Here is a 17,222-nt window from a genome sequence, read left to right as displayed (position 1 = left end):
ACAGTGAGGGTGGCACAGGAGAAGCCTGGCGTGGCGGTACACAGCATTTTCTGCTCTCCCTGCTGAATGAGCCGGGCTTTTCCCACCACAGCGATTCTGCACCTGGCGATTGCATGGTGCGCTGGGTAGAGGCAGGCAGAGCTGGCAGAGCTGGAGATGCTCAGGGCGAGAGAAGTGGGACCAGGCTGGAGTCGCCTTGTACCCCAGGCTCTGCCTTCATCCCCTGCATCCCCTGCATGGCCGGTTTCTCCATCCCCAGGGACACAGCAGGGTTTCAGCTCTGCCTGCTCGGTCGGTTTGTCTGGCCAGTCATGAGGGTCTGTGTGTCCCACGGATGGTCGCAGCCCACATCTCACTGAAGGGGAGAAATGTTTTTCCAGGCAACACTTTTCTTAGCATTTTCTCCCCTCATGCAGGCTGTGCAGAAACGTGTCTGCCCACTGCCTGCAACTGCATTGTGCCCTTGAAAAGACCCCTGTTGCACTGCTCTGAAATGATGTAGCTCTGGCATCTAATGATTTCTGACAGATTGTGAATAGTCCCGCTGCTAGCAATCAGGAAGGCAGGAGAAGTGTTGGGCTGCTGATGTTTGTGGTTATTACAGTTATTGGGCTCCATCGATTGCGGGGCCGGCCTGTGCCGCGGAGGTTGTCGGTAACTAGGGCAAAGCCCGGCGCTGCCCATCCTCTCGCCAGGCATACCCCAGCGAAGCAGTGCGATTGCGGCTCTAAACCGCACGTGGCCAAGGGACAGGATATGCTCTGCTCCCAAACGCCGTGTAGCAGCCCTGAACACCACCAGGAAGACGTGATGCAGGTTGTCAGCCAGTCACCTCCTCCCTCACTTAGTATTTTCCCTCCAAAGAAAGTAATAAACTGCACTTCAGCTGCCAGATCCTCATTATGTCAAAACAATTTTGGGTTTGGCAGCACGGCAGCTCCCCGTGGCAGCCAGCACAGCCGCCGCTCAGCTCCGCGCAGCAGCCGCAGCACCCGGCACGTCCTGCGCACCCAGCCTTGCCATGCCGCAGGATGCGCCGGCACACCGTGCTGGCTTGTTCTTCTAGAAATGAGCCTCTTTTTAGATAAGATTTGGCTGAAGAAATACGAAATGCGATTTTTTTTTATTATTATTTATTTTTTTCTCAGTAAAGGCAGAGTCGTTCTGCTGGGGGCAGAGCAGCAGCTCGGGGCTGGCACAAGCTTCACCACCTTGCCCTGTCCCAGCCCTCCCTAGTTTCACCACTGCAGGGCAGCCAGGCTGCTGCTGCTACTCCTCTCAGTCCTCCCTTTCATTTTTCAGTGACACTGTTTTTTGCATAATTAATTGTCAGCTCTATCAGTCATCAGTGATTTGTGTTTTAAAGATGGCCTGGCAGAACTAATTCCATTTCTGCACTATGTCGTGCTGGATGATGATAACCTACGTATGGCTTCTCCCACAGAGCCTAATGATGAGCCGCCACACTTTATTTTAATTAATACAGATAGCAAATATATTTTCATTAGCCATCAGGATGGCAGGAGAGAAGCACGGTCCTCCTGCATGGTGAGCAGCAGCAGTACCCTTGCTCCCGGTGCAACCCCGAGCCCTGCCCGGTCCCCTGCCGGGACCCAGCCACCTCCACATCCTTCTGCATCCCTCTGAATTCCTCCACACCCGTGTTCACCCACACCACACCAGCTGGGCAGGCAGGGGGCAGGGAGTTTCCTGCTAGCCCAGGATTGGTGACGTGACCCATCAGACCCTGGAAAAAGGTAATTTAGCCACGCTGTTCAGTGGCAGCAGCCCCGGAGGCTGTGGGGCCAGAGCTTGCTGTGGGGCCTGGCAATGTATGTGCTCCAGACAAAGCCTCTCTCGGGGTCCCTCCTCCCCCCATCACAGGAGGACATGCAATTAGAAGGCACGTTTGTAATTTCTGAAATTCAGAACAATTAAGCTGGCTTACTGGTATTTCTGATGAAAGCAGCCCCTTGTTCCCCAAGGAAGTAACAGCCTGCCCTGACCTCTGCTCTATTATTCCATTTGATTGATCTTAATTATATCAGAAAGGATAATGATAGTCTTTGTGGGGGCGCAAGTACATTGGGAACAAAGATGACAGGCTCTTTGTTGAGCGCACATGAGGACTGCACGGCCGCTGCGCCCAGCTAACGAGCCTGACGAGGTGCTGGGTTCTCTGTTCCCAGCGCCACTGCCCGGCCACCACCAATGCCCAGGAAACGCCCATGCTCCCCCAAAACACACGTAAAAGCACATCGTAACCAAGCAAAGAGGACTTGGTCCCCTGGCTGGACCATGTCACTGTCCCGCTGTGCCTCGCAGCGGATGCCCACTGGCAGCTGCTCCCCTGTGCCTACCCACCTCACGGCACCCTGCACTGCCTGGAGATGCCCCCACTGCCCCCACCTTCCCCCTCATCCCAGGTGAGATGTGCTGTGTCCCTCTGGGAGCTTTGCTGCCCCTCGGCCATGGGCGCAGGGACAGGGATGCTGATGAGGGGAATGGATAAACATCTCCCTGTTAGGGACTTGGCAATATCTCTGTCCTGCTCCCCCAAGAATTCCTTAAATAAAAAAAAAAAATCAGAAAGCACAGATATGTGAAAGATTGCCTGTTGTGCTCATTAAACACAGGTGGATTGAGTTAAATGAGAAAGCCCTTAAATGCCAGCGCTGAGGCTCATTTCCCCAAACAAGCCCTATCTGGCTGTTTTGGGGAGTGGGACTGGATCTGGTTGTGCTAGACCATCAGGCTCTCCTGGGGACAGCTCTTCAGTTTGCAGCTTTTCTGCTCCCATCAGAGCAGCTCTGGCAGCGTGCGACATCACAGCGGCTGGATGGCTCCGGGATCGGTGGCACTTGATGAGCCTTGATATTTGAATCAGCGTGAGTAGAGGGGGCTCTGTCAGATGTTCCTCATATTTTCTTGTAAAACATGCATGTCATATTGCTGGGTTCTGGGCGTATTTCCTAGAGATATTATTATTTTTGACACACCCTGCTGACTGTGAAATGTAGTGAGAAAGTGCCCAACTCTGTTCTTCCCAGCAGGTAACGAATCGGCAAATTATAAAAAACAGTGTGTTGTCCAGCTTGGATAAGTTTTTTTCTACTGCTGCTATTGTTTATGTTCCTACAGGGTAATCATAATTCTTAATGTACTTTTGATAGCAGTGTAGTATGATTAAAATAGGCACATCTGAGAAATAAATCCGTTTTTAAGGATTGCCTTTCTGACATGCAATATTAAACACTCAGAGAAGGACTCTGCCTGGTGCAGCGTAGCCCGGAGCAGCGTTTCTGGAGCAGCAGCTGGAGGCAGGAGCCTGTGGGTTGTGAGAAACTCAACAGCCAAGTTCATGGGAGTGGGAAGAGCAGCAGCAGGTTCAACATAAACTTGTAACATGAATTTTCCATCAGTGAATGTTCCAGACTGTAGGCAAGAATGGTGCTGGGGGTATTGCGAAGGAATTTTTCAGAGCTGAATGCCTTTTCCAGAACTGACTTGGACTCTGGGCTCATAGTCCTGGATCTAAGCAGGCTGTTGCCTTTGCTATTTGTTCAGGCTGCTTGTTTTGATCAAAGATGTAGTGCTCTGTAATTTAAGAAAGACTTTGCTTGTGAGGCCACTTTGATGCATGTGGAGCAGAAATGTGGAAAAATACAGCCCTTGCCCATGGAAGCCAGTGCAGATAATCTGAGTCACTGGAGGAGATGTTATTTGCCGTGACTCAATTCAATTTGTGCGGTTGGGTGACAATGTACCAACGAGCAATAATGAGTCGCAATCGCCCTGTGCTGCATCCGCCAGCAGAGCTGGGTGGTTGGCACTGCGGAGCATCTCCCAGTGTGTTTCAGCATGAGCTGCCCCCCCAGCAGTGCCTGGCTGACCAGAGCTGCTGCACCCCAGCATTGCCTCTTCTCATCCGTGTGCCTGTGGTTCTGCTGTCTTAGTTTTATCTCTTTAATTTGCAAGAGCTGGCTCCTCACAGACTGGATGGCCAATGTGGCGATGCTGGGGCTGCAAACAGGTGATTTTGCTGATTCCTGAGGCTGGAGGGTTTTTTCTTTTTTGTTTTTCAGATCCAGGTGTAATGCTTGAGCCTGCAGGAAACTGCTGGGCTACTGGTGAGCAGAGTGAGCTGTTGGTTGTGCTGTAGCTTGGCTCCCAGAAGCTCACTGCTGCTGAGGCCATTGGTGCAGCTGCAATGCTGTCAGTGCAGCCATCCCACCAGCTCCCAGCTCTGCCACGGTGTTGAGCTGGTGCCCTCAGCCCCTCGCCATGCTGCAACACCCTGAAATGTCTCTGCCCCTGCTCTGCTAGCAGTGCAGGATGGTGGGCATATGGAGCCTCAGAACTCTTGCACAGGGCCTGGGCACATGCCAGGGCAACAGGAGGCTGTGGAAGGTGGGTGCAGGTGGTGCCACCCAGCAGAGCCCTTGGGGCTCTGCCAGACAGGTCCCAGCCAGGACCTATGGTGGCTTATGCCCAGGGCTGGGGAGCAGAATGCTGGGTGACTGCAGTGCAGTTGTCTTTCGCTGCAGAGACTCTAGATAAACCCCAGCTAGAGGAATGGAAAATGGTTTTGAATTTAGATGCTGTAAAGGATGTTTTGTAGTGGAAAAACTAAAGATTTGCCTCTGGGGGAGCAGGCTGATCCTCCCCTGTGTCACTGTCAGGAGAGCATTAGGCTGCAGCTGCAGTTTTGCTGCACCCTTCCCTCCCACCTTTCCTCACCAGTTCCAAGAAAGGCTCAATGCATTCCTGGGTGGGAATGCAGCCGTGTCCTTCAGACTCATCTACACAATAAAGAGCCATTTCACCGCTGCCAGGCACGGGCTCCTCTGTATACCAAAAGCTGAAGAGAAGCCTTTTTTTATTATTATTATTATTAGATGGCTTGAAAAGTTTGCTCCTAATTGAAATTGCCTCACTGATTTCATCTCTGTGTCAGTGCTGAAGCCCTGACAGAGCAACTCCAGCTCCTCTGAGGCCAGGGCTGCCTGGATCCTGTGTATCTTCTCCTGGCAGATGCAGATCACAGGCCCAGGAGAAGCAGGAATTGGTGCCTTGAGGATGCTGCACTGGCTGGGAGACCAAACCCCATTTTCTCTCCTTGTGCAAGCAGTGGTGCCATTGTCCAGCAAACACCGGGAAGCTCAGCTCCCTCAAGGCAGCTGCTGCTACTGGTCTGGGGACTGTAGCCCATGGAGCATGCCTTGAGCCCTGGGAAAGCCCTCACCCTCATCCCTATCAATGTAGAAATATCCCCATACAGTGCCAGTTACTATCCCAAAGCCACAGTCACCCCCCAACACCATTCAGCCCTGGGGCACTGGCAGATGCCTCATGTCCCCCATCACACACTGGTTCTGCTCTGAGTGGTGGAGGTGTGTAAAGAAACCACACTTAATTGTGGTTTTTTCCTCATTTATGCTTTAAAAAAAAAGATTTTTGGGGGGAAATTCTGGCACAAAGACAAATTGAAGTATTTCAATGCAGGCTGGGGATGGAGCCTTGGATAAAAATAAAGCGGGAGGCGGCTGCACCTTCCCGATGACATTAGCTCCATTCATCTCCCTGATGATGCTGCAGTCGTTTTGCTGGCAGCGTACAAAGGCATTAGAAGTTACATTTTCCTTCACTATTTCTCAAATATATTTATATTGGGATATATTTGTGGAGGTACATTGTGTGCCTCGGGCAGAGGATTAATTCCAAACTGTCACCTCGCTTTTTGATGGGTTTGTAAATTCTGCTCTGTTGATTTGTACTCTCAGTAAATTGATAAAATCCTCTTTCCAAAACCTAATGCACCATTTAGAGCTCACCAAGGTTTTAGACCTCATTGGCTCACATATTTATGTAAATATAGTGTCCAACAGCAATTTAAAAACTGCTGCATGAATAATCTGGATGGATGGTAAGGGGCAAGGAGAACTGTTGTCTGACGGTGGCTGTGTGCTCTATGTGTTCTAGGAAGCAAGTTTTCCACATCTCAGGGTGCTGGGTTTGGGGGCTACTTTTTTTTTAAACATCTGAAATAGCATTTAAATCCTTATCAGAAAATGCAAGCCCAGTTCCTGCAGGTTGTCCTGCAGCCCCATGGTTGGGGGAAGAGCTGCTGAGCTGCAGGAGGGCAGCGAAGGGGACATCAGGAGTGATTCCTCTGGTATTGTCCCCCAGCCACCCATCTACCTGAGATGAAAGGCTCTCATCCACTAAATGTTGACATGCTCCATTAATCCACCCTAAAATGTCAGATGGAGATTCTCTCTTGAATTTTAAATATTTTCAGCCCTTCTGACTAGCTCTGAAAGCACCCCAAATTGACCAGTTTCTAGAATATTCCCTCACTCCTGCCTGTTCTGTGCAGCTCCCCACAGCAATTCCCTCTTTGATGGGCTGCAGCACATCACCCAAAGTCCCCTGGCAGCCCTGGGGAGCACATTTGCTGTCCCTTCTCTGGGGTGATCCCTGCTGAGCTGCCTCTCCTAGCACAGCTCCCACAGGTCCTTGCTTCAGCACATCATGCACAAGTGTGCGAGACGGTGAGATGGACACAGACATGAAAATCCTTTTTGCCAAGCAGATCACACTGCTCCGGGATCAGTCCCACAGATATTCCTTCTGTTGCACTTGAATTTTTGGATGCATTTGCATTTGGCACCAAATTTCCTCTCCAGACTAACACTTTGCATTTGGAATCGCACCTCCAGAGCTGGGTTTAGTGGCCAGGCTGTTCCCACATTCCCTCCCTGCTGCTCCTGGGAGCTTGGCTTTGAGCTTGGCTTTCAGTCGCATGAGGTTTCCTTGTATCTTCCCACTGCAGCCATCTGTCCTGGGGTGCTAATACAGTTTTCCTTTCTGTGCCCCTTGGCCCTCCCTGAGGGGATTCGAAGCCAAGCCCCTCAGCTCTCCAAGGCTGAACACCTTCTGCTGCAGGTGATGGGATCCTGGGGACAGAAAAGGGAGACGGATCTGGATAAATCTCTGCTTGTCCCTGCACAATGCAGACCTGGGGAATCCAGGCAGCACTTCCTTGCTTCGCATCTGGAAAGCTCTGGGTTCAGCCAGCACACAAGGTCCTTCTTGGTCAGTTGTTTTTATGGCTTCTCCCCAGGGAAAGAAAAAGAAGGAAAAGAAAATGTAAAAAGCTGGCTAAGTCGAGACTGTGCTGTCTGCCTGCATCAGGTGTACTTCAGCCTCAGCTGCACTATGGCCATGGATTTCAGCAAGTGAAACAAGGAACAGAGGGGAAGCAGCTTCTCAGTACCCTGGGAACACAAGCCCACCTGATCTAGGGGGACTCTGTGATGAAAAATGAGCCATTCTCCAGGAGTTTCCCAGTGTTCCCTCCTCCTCTCCAGGCTCCAGTCAGCTCCTCCAGCTGCCCAGCTCCGTGGATCTCCTCTGATTTATGAAATCCTTACAGATGAAGCCTGAGAGATAGAGCTGAGTGACAAAGGGGTTGCTGCAAGTATCAGAAGTTAATATATTCCACTTTTTTCATCTTCATGGGGTACAGTTGCTGCAGCAATTGCTGTGGGGATGGCAGTGGGTGACCAGCCTGTCCTGCCTGAGCAGCTCAGCTTTTTCTGGGGCAGAAGCTGAAAGCCTGGGCTCAGGCTCGGGTGCAGGGCAAGCATCCTTCTGTCTGGGGATTTCCTCTCCCACTGGGGCAGGGCTGCAGCGAGTGGATCTTCACCAAAGGATACAGATCAGAGCAGACCAGCCCCACTGATCTGTGCAAGAACATCTGTAAAAACTGATCTGTTAACAAGCTGTGAAACAAGACAGGGAGCTGGCAGCCTGTCCTCTGAAAGGAAGGACACCTTCCCTCACCAGAAAAGTGCTGCTTTCTGCAAAGCATTTCTCCTTATTTCATCCAGGCTCATGCAGGTAGAGTTACCCAGGTGCTGAGTTGGACTCAGGACTGCGGAGCAGCTGAGGCACTCGGATCACGCAGGTCCCCTTCATGTATCCCATCTAGCATCTCTCACGTGCAGGTCAGCATGAAAAATGATCTTGTGAAGCAGGTCCTTTTGGGAGGGGCTCAGGAATCTTATGGAAGACAGTTAATGAGCATCAGAGTGATGCCAGCCCCTCCTCATGCCACTGCAGCCCCCCAGAGCCCTCCTGTCTCTGGGCTTTGCTCTCTGTCTCCAAGGCAGCAGCATGTGGCACAGATGTGTGTCCAGGGACATTGGTCCTGTCCCAGCACAGCCAACATAAGAACTTTGAAGATATTTTTTTATTTGCAGCTCTGCCACCCTTGGCGGACCTAACCACCCCATCCAGGGACATACACATGCCCCGAGGCTGTGGCTGAAGGGGTGACAGGTCCCTGTCCCCACTGCTATGGGTGTTGGCGCTGGCTGCACACCAGGGTTTCTGTTCCCAAGTCATACTCTGCTAGGAACATGCCTTTGTCCCCACATGTGGCTCTGCTGAGCAAGGGGAACGGCTGGTTATTGCCCCGTGCACTGTGTTCCATACCAGCATTGTCCATCCTGGTGCTGGCTCTGCTGAAGCTCTAAGGGGTGGGGGCCATGTGCTTGTTGCCACCCTGCCCATCTGGCAGGTGACCCCCCCCCCCCCCCAGAGCTGCTGGGACCCTTGGGCCGAAGCAGGGACGCATTTGTGCCTCAACCAGCACCCTGTGCCTGGCAAGTCAAGCGGTTAAATACACAGAGCTCCCTCAGCCCTGTGTTCAGCAATTTCATAGCCCTGACAGGAGTGTAAATCCATCCTGATGGACTGGAAAATTGGAAAGCCAGTGCTCACACTGTATTTTCTATAGACATCTATCTGAACTCCCGAAAGATACATTTATTGGCAGGCTCCAGTTCCAGCCATGTAACTGCATGTTATGCTAATTAAAATATAGCCTGTGTTTTGTAACAGGATTTCCTTGGAGCGTATTTTACTGTTCAGTAACTGCTTTCAAATATTTGAAAAATAAAATCGCATCAAGTAAATAACTTTCGGATTGCTCGCGGAAGGTTAGTCTTTTTTTTCCCTCGAAGCCCACTGGAACTGGCTGTACTCATTGCAATGACAGAGGATGTAAAATACACATTTCTGAGGCTGCTTGTAGTCAAGATCAAAAGCTGCATGTTATTTAATCACAGAGAGCCCATTTCATTTTAAAAAGAATCTGTTTGTACAAAATGCAATAATGAAGTATCATGACCTGGAATACCCGCGAAACCACCTGCACTCTGGCAGGATGGACCATTCACCACTGGGTGTTTTTAACCCCTGCATGAGCCACCAGCAGTGCCCACTGAACCTCTGTGTGCTGCCTCATCCATGACTTACTATCTATCAATTTCTGAACCCGGCAGAAGCTGATGTACAGCTACAAGGGATGGATTATTCACCAGTATGTTCTGCACTTTTTACATGATTTGCTTTTATATGACCTCTGGGTAGCATTCTGTATGCCAAACGAGCACGTTCAGGTTCATTGGTCTACAGCTGCCTCTTCAGCCCCAAATACTTGTATCAAATTCCTCACTGAAAAAGAGGTTAAAAATGTGTAGAAGGAAACATTTGTGACACTGTAATATCCACAAAATGTGTGCTTTAAATAGCATCTTTATATATTCATAATGGCAATACTGCAGGAGAAGTAGAGAGCTAAGAGATATTAATTTCATTTTATTGCTACTGATCCAGACTTTCCTCATTCTTCCTGCCAAGAAGGAGAGAAGGAAGAGGAGACATTTCTTGTGGCCTTTGACAACTCCTCATCAGACAAGTTCCACTCCCCGTTATCTCTGGATGTGCAGCCCGCGGCAGCCTGGCTGCTGTCACCTCATCCCTCGGGGTGACACCGCTTGGCCACTGCCATCACAGCAGCACAGCCCTGCGCGCTTGTTGCAGCCCTGGCTGAGTTCTCTTTCCTGTTGGACACATCTAATTTTCTGGAACAATTCTCCCGTGGTGCTGCACTCACCACAAAGCCAGGTGAATCTGTGCGGCTTGTCATTCCGCGGTGACAACTAGTCTGGCAGTGTCCAAAGGCCTTGAAGAAAAGAATTGGGAGCACAGACGATGGGGCTCTGGTGGAGCCTGATGCTCAGCACCCCTCAGGTTGCATTTCTGCTCCCACACCACAGCCTCAGGAAGGATTTGCTGGTCCCATCACCACCTCTAGTCAGCGCAGGCAGCACCGCTGCCCTTTTCCGCCTGCAGCTGCCAGACTGGACCCAGCCTGCCTGCACCCTCGTTGTTCACATGCTGCATTCACACAGTGCTAAATAAATCTCTGCCCATGGCCATGCTCCTTGCAGGCAGCTGCCCGGAGCCTCCTGGCACCAGTCCTGGCGGAGGGACGTGCCTCTGCTGCCGGCTCTGCTGCCGTGCACTGTGCTGGTGGGTGGGTGCACGCGGATGCCGAGAGGAGAGGCTTTCACACCTCCTCCCTGTTGATCTAAATGGCTCCACAAGTGCAAAACACCGAAGAGCCACCAGCCGAGCAACTGATCGGTGCAAGTCATGTGAAATTGGTTGTTTCCTGAAAGAACAAACCAAAAGAGCAGGCAGATGGAGCACAGCAAACAATCTCTCTGCAGGGTCTGATCCTGCTCCCCCTCGCAGTTTGGGAAGAGCAGGGTTTACAGATTGGGGCAGCAGCTGTGACCTTCTGCAAACAGAACCACAAGCCTTCCCCCGGGCAGGGGTAGAGCTGCCACGTTACTACCAGCTCCTGGGCTGTGTGTGCGGGAGTTGGGGATTTTACAGCAATAATTCACTGAACCTTGTACAGGGCCAACTATTTATCAGCTCCCTCGCTGCCAAGGAAAGAGGAGTTCAGTACGCTGTGTTCTCCTACCCTGAGATTTATGACAGATCACACTTGCCATAAGGGCCAGTCCTGTTCTGAGGAGCTGCGCTCTCAGTGGGTGCTCCCAACAGCAGCAGAGCTGTGAGCCCCGTACGGGGCCCTGCACTCACTCGGTTTGTTTGCCCAGCTCCCCCAGAGCCCCCACAGTGGCACGGGGACTATCGCTGTACACATACATCTCCTTCAGCAGCTCACCCATTACTTGGACAAGAGCGTTTGTGTAACATGACAGAGAGAAGGATCATTCTGTTTGTTCCAATGCTGAAACAGGATGTGATAGTGGACAGAGACTTCAAATCTGATTCCTCCACATGTACATGCATGTCTATACACCAAAAACAACACATGCAAGTGAGAGAGAAAGTGCCATATTCTACACCCATTTCTGTTTTGTTACCCTGACAGAAGGATGGATTCTGTCATATAAACTCTCTATGGAGAGCCAGGTTTAAGACCAAAAAGCCCAAGTCTTTTAATGCAATCTGGACACAAGTAGAGAAACTGAAGCCAGTCAGGTAGCATTGCACAGCACTCCTGACACGGGGAGCTGTTACTCTTTGCTAAAAACACACGATTGGCCCCAGAGGTCAGCCTGCCAGGCCCTGCACAGCCACTGCAGCACAGGCAGACACTGGCGTCTCCTGTTCTCCCTCTGACCAATCTGCAGCGGTAACCACAGCAAAACCCATCTGCCCCGTCCCCGCAGCCTGCCAGTTACAAGACACCAGGGACAGGCACCGGCTTAGCGATCCTTAAGCACCAAGCTAGTTTGCAATGACTTCGTCAAGTCACCCACAAATGGGTCCCAAAGCCTATTCTTAGGTCTGTCATCGCAGCAGCAGGAAAGGGAGAGGGAGTGGGTTTGGTTGGAAACGTGAAACACGTGGAATGAACATGCAGCCCCTGGGAAAACACTCACGGCCATCCCCTGCATGCCAGAGCCGGTGGGACGGGAAGACGGGCAGGAACCTGGCACCGGAGGCTGGAGGCACCGGAGGCTGGGGACAGCAGGGGCTGGGGAGACTGGGCTGCTCTCCCCGCGGGAGTGCGGCGGAGGGTGTGGCACGGCCCCCGTCAGCACACGGGTCCCCGTCGGGACGCGGCTGCCCGGAGCGACCCCGGCAGAGCCGGCCCCGGCGGCGGGAGCTGTCCCCGCTCCGCGGTGCTGAGCGGCCGCCGGCCCCGCTGCCGCTCCTGATGCCGCTGCCGCTCCCGGTGCCGCTGCAGCTCCCGATGCCCGTGTCGCTCCCGCTGGCGGTGCCGCTCCCGGTGCCGCTGCCACTGCCGGCGCTACGCGCTCCCAGCAACGCCCGAAGTTTCAGCCCAGCCCGACGAGCCGCAGAAGCGGGAGATTCCCGGTCGAGGGTGTCACAGCCGGTTCCAGTAGCCCCTTCCGTGCTGGTTGCCCCCTCCCCGCTCCGACTCACCCCTCAGCGCCCACGGCAGCATTCCCCCCGCCCGGCCCCGACCAGTGCACCCTCCCCGGCAGCGCTCGCATCCCCCGGCCGAGATCCGCAGGGCCCCGGCGGTGGCGGCGGCCGTGCCCGGGGAGCCCCGCTCCGCTCCGCGACGCGCCGCAGCCCCAGCCCGCTCCGCCCCGCTCCGCCCTGCTTACCTGGGCGCGGGGCCGCGGGGCTGCCCAGCAGCAGAGCGAGCAGGCAGAGCCCACGGGGCCCCGGCATGGTGAGGCGGCGGCGGGCGCGGCGGAGCCTCCGCGCTGCTGCCAGCCGAGCCGAGCCGAGCGGAGCGGGGCCGGGCCGGGGGCGGGGGCTGGGGCTGCCGCCGGAGCAGGAGCCGGCGCGGCGGAGGGCGGAGAGGAGCGGAGCGGCGCGGAAAGGAGCGGAACGATCGGCGGGGGAGGGCGCCGGCGGCCGCCCCGGCCCCGCCCGCGGCTCCCCCGGCCCCCCCGGCTGGGCCCAGCCTCACGGATCCGCTGCTTTTCCCCGGCCCGGGGCTCTCCGCAGCCCCCCACGACTCCCTGCAGCCTCACTGCTCCCATGGTTTCATATGGTTCCCCCCGGCTCTCGGAGCCCCAGTGCCCCCCAGCATGGTTAGCGCTCTACGCTGTGGGCCACCATCTCTGCCTGTGCCCAGTCTCTTGTATTGTCTCTCTGCTCCTTGTCCCCAAGTCACCCATGGCACCCCAAGTTCCTCTCACCATCCTAGACTCCCTCAGCACCAGAAGCCACTCTTAGTACCCCAAGCCTTTTCGCCTCCCTACTCGAGCCCAGCCTTTCCCTCCATCCCTCCCCTCAGGGTCCCCAAATGCAGGCTGTGAATAGGGCAGTGTTGTTACGGGGGTGCTGATACAGGCCCCATGTCCCCCTTGGCATAATGGGTGCAGCAGGGTCTGGTTCTGCTGCCGGTGCCAGCGAAGCCAGGCTGGGAGGGAGCTGTGCACTGAGGTGATGGGCTCTGGGCATGAGAATTCACAGTTTGTGGAAGCTGTGAAGGGCCCCCTCTGCAATTTGGGGCTGGCGCTGTGGCCACGTGGGAGCCCTGGAGTGTCCTCAGCCCTACAGCAGAAGAAGCAAGGCATAGACAGTCCCCGCTCAGCACCCCAGCCTCAGCCCTGGAGATCCTCAACCTTCTTGCTTACGAGTAGGACCACGGGCCTGACAGCCCCCAGAACTCCCTGCCCAGTTTGGTCCTGCTTGTTCCCCCTGTCTGGGCCACCAGCAGCTACAGTTAGCTGAGAGCTTCCAGCAAACTCCTCCTGAGTCCATCAGAGCACACTCTGTAATTACAATGGCTTTGATAAGAACAGGAACGGAGGCTTCATTCTCTTGAAATCCGGAGTCCTCTCCTGAAGTATTTAGTGTAAACCACCTCATGGTGAAAGCTGCCTGGTCCTCCTGGCCATTCTGCCTGTCAAGTTGAACTGCCAGAACAATGTCATGAAGCATGGCATGAGTGTCAAACAGCACAAGCTCAGGGCCAGCCTTTCCCCCAGATAGCCAGTTTGTTGATGCTGCCATCTGAGAAGCCCCTGCTACCTTTGAGAGAGCAATTACACTGATTTGGTTACCTCAGCAACAATAATCACATACTGGTATCACTACAAATTCCACCACGCAGAACACATCAAGTCAAGAAACTGTCCAAACACGGGGACTGATCCTGCTGCCTTTTTTGCTGTTGGGCTGTGCAGAGTGCAAGCAGGAGAAGCAGCAGCCCGGGACTGCGAGGAGCGTGCAGCAGGCTGTGCGGGCAGCCGAGCGATTTGCATTCCCTGTGTCACTCCTCGCTGCTGCCAGCTGGGAGCAGTTGGGCAGCAGGCGAGAGAAGGACAAAATAAGAAAGGGAGAGAAATCACTGAGAGGTTCAGTATATTATTTAACACTGTCATTTTCATATACAGAGTGGGATTCACTCGCTCAGAGGTTTAATTTGGTCTAACAAAGCTATCTGCAGCAGAGTGAGCTCAGCCTGCTCTGGTCCCCCCTCTGCTCCATCCCCAGCTTCCCTCCCAACCTGCCGTTATTAAAGATAAAAGTTGTTTCTCATTTAGCAGTTTTCCTTGAGTGATTTTTATTGTGTTCATCTGCATTGTAGTAAACTCCTAAGATAGCCAGATAATAACACCAGCGCCATGGTAACAGGCAGGAAAAAAGAACAAATGCTGTATTTGCAATGCAGAAATGCCCACTAAGTGGCAAAAACTGTTAGTGATGGAGAGGGAACGGTTAAGCTCAAGCCTCAGCTCATCAGCTGGGACAAGGGAGTGCAGTGGGGCCCTCTCCCCACCAGTGCAGCCCCCCACGGGCCCGGGACATTGCACCTGGCACCAGCTGGGGTTTGCTATTCGTCCTCCAAGAACCAGTGCAGCTCTTGGGGTGCATTTCTGGACTCCCCATAGCCCCTGCACCAGAGACGGGGGGCAGGGCTGCTGGGGATGGCACTGCTCAGAGTTCTCAGAGTGGTGCTGGATCCACCCTGCCCCTGCAGTGGCTTTTCTGGGGTCTTGGATGAGCTGGAAGGCTTTGGGTAGGAGGGAGGGAGTGCGGGGGACAGGCAGGATGCACCGCAGGATGCACTCCTCATAGCTGGTGTGTAACAGGGTGATTTGAATAATTTTCCTTCCACAGCCTCCCTGCACAGCCAGTGCTGAGGCCTAATGGCCTGTGAAATTTCAGTCTGAGAAACAACAGCGATGCGTGCGGCGGGGGAGCCGGCAGCTGCGGCGCTGCCCGGGTCAACACACGCCTGCTGCCCCTGTCAAAACAGCGGGACACTCCTACCTGTGTCTGGGGCCCACCACCCCAAGCCCCCTCCTGCTGGAACAGCTCCTCAGTACCGTGCATCACCGTGCATTGCTGCACATCACCGTGCATGGCCATGCATCACCATGCAGGCAGCCCGGCTGCGTACAGCGAGAGCTGTCATCCGGAGTGGGTGAGACAGCAGCCCTGCAAGCAGGCAGACCAGGCAGCCACGGGGGTGCACGTAAGAAAAGGAGGAATTGTTATTGCTCCTTCAGCACCGCTCAGGGCTGGAAAGGTTTGCGTGGTCAGAAAGCTGGGCTATTGGAAAGGAAATAAAGAGAAGCATCTCCTGAGGCCACTTTAGTGGGCATTGCTCTAATTAGCACCATGTTCATCGGCAGTTACCTTTGATTAACAGTGAAGAAAATCAATAAGCACAGTAAAAATTCAGATAAGTTTCACAGCTAATTTTAATTTCACATTTTAATCTTGTATTAATGTCAATCTTAATTACCATAATTAAGTCAGATGTGACTTAGCAAGAGGAGCTTGAAGATAAGACGTTACAAGAAAGATGGTGCCTTTCTGGTGAGTAGACAAGTGCTGCTCACCCTGGTCTGGAACGTGGCTGATGCTGGAAACCTGGGGGTGCTGTACTTCCCCATCCCTCCCCTTGCCTTGCCTGGCTCCCCGCCTGAGCTGTGTCCCAACAATGCCAGCGAGAATCTGAAGCCTCTCAGACCTGCTTTGTCCCTGTTTCAGGGTGCCCGAGTTTCCAGCCACCTCACAGCTGTCTTCCTCTCCCTGGCACCCAGGAGCACAGTGGGGTGTCAGCCCTGCCATACTGACCATGCCTGTGCTCTGCTTGTCACAGCTGGTGACATTCATGAGAACCAAACTGCCTGGAAAATCAATCTCTCATTTATTTTCCTGCTGGTGATGCAGCAGCCCAGTGCTGCTGCATTTGCTCTGCAGTTACACCTATCGATCCTTGGCCACTCTCGGCTCCCAGCACCTCGTGGGGCAGGAGCAGTGCTCCAGGTTGTGCATCGCTCAAGGAGTCCTTGGACACATCTGCCCTGCGGGAAGCACCCTGCAGCAGGCTCGGACGGACCCTACGGCCATGGGACCCCCAGAACCTCCCAGGGGATGATGCCATGTCAAGCTGTTTGCTGAGCTGGAACCTGCATGTGCAGGAGTGGAGATGGTGAAGAGACACGGTCCATGTGTCTGCATGACCCAGGGATGGCTGTCCCTGTCCGAGCAGGTGTCTTGTAGGGGTTTTTCCTGTGGTGGTGTCAGGTTTTCCTCTCCCTCAGACACACTGAACCACGCTGAGGGCCCAGCCTGCAGCAGCACTAACCCAACTGACTCCTGAGGCTGAAGCTCTCCAGCTCAGCTAAATCCAGGAACCCTTGGCTGCCTCTGGTGATTATACGGACAGTGACACCTCTCTGGGCCCTCGTTCCCAGCCCTGAGGGTGTCCCCTGCAAAGACAGCCCAGGCCAGAGCCTGTTGCCAGCTGTCAGGCAGCAGTGCTGGGCAGGCAGAGATGCAGCAGCTGCAGCTGAGCAGGGATGCAGAGAGCAAACCCGCAGCAACTGCCAGGAGCCAACAGCCATGGTGGCACTTCTGGTGCTCCAGGAAGGGACTTTCCCAAGCTGGGCACAGCTGTTTCTCTTGATGAGCTCAGACCTCCACCCTCAGATATCAGGAACCTCCCTGAAGAGCATTTCATGGCTTAAATGTGAGTTGGGTGCAGGTGCCTCTCCCCAGGGCCAGTGCACAGAGGGTGAGGACTCAGAGCAGGCATGCTGTCAGTCAGCAGCAAGGTGGGTTTTCCCTGGTGCTGGAGGGTACAGGGCAGCCCTGGGTGGCAGAGGGGACGGAGGTGTTGGGAGGACAGACCCCAAGCAGGAAACACCTGGGGCTCCTGGCTATATGCTGAGCTACCCCTAAGTGCTCTGGGTCTCTTGTCCAGGACCCCAGGTTGCCACAGCTGCTATATGGAGTGAAGGGGTTCCTGTGATGGGGCACAGGGCAGGTGTGGGGTGCCAGGTCCCCCCAGTCCTCTCAGTTCACATATGGGGCATGTCCTCCCCACAGCCTCCTTGGGAAGCTTCCAGACCCCCATCCATGGTGCCTTGAGGGGCTTAAAT

The 17,222-nt window shown here is 54.0% G+C and overlaps 1 protein-coding gene across 1 annotated transcript in view; it reads right to left on the bottom strand.

The window, feature by feature from the left end:
* The window catches only part of SEZ6L (seizure related 6 homolog like), a gene marked incomplete at both ends in the record, with an annotated part of 37,515 nt that extends 24,975 nt beyond the window's left edge, over nucleotides 1–12,540 (bottom strand). Inside the window, one exon of the mRNA XM_080355334.1 lies at nucleotides 12,474–12,540. Coding sequence (XP_080211460.1) covers nucleotides 12,474–12,540 — 67 coding nt within the window. The remainder of the gene's footprint in view (nucleotides 1–12,473) is intronic.
* Between the last annotated feature and the right edge of the window lie 4,682 nt (nucleotides 12,541–17,222).

The sequence above is a fragment of the Nesoenas mayeri genome (genome assembly GCF_963082525.1).
Source record: "Nesoenas mayeri genome assembly, chromosome: 17".
In the NCBI taxonomy this organism is placed as follows: Eukaryota; Metazoa; Chordata; class Aves; order Columbiformes; family Columbidae; genus Nesoenas; species Nesoenas mayeri.
The sequence above is the reverse complement of the archived record's forward strand: the minus strand, read 5'-3'. Positions and strand labels throughout refer to the sequence as shown.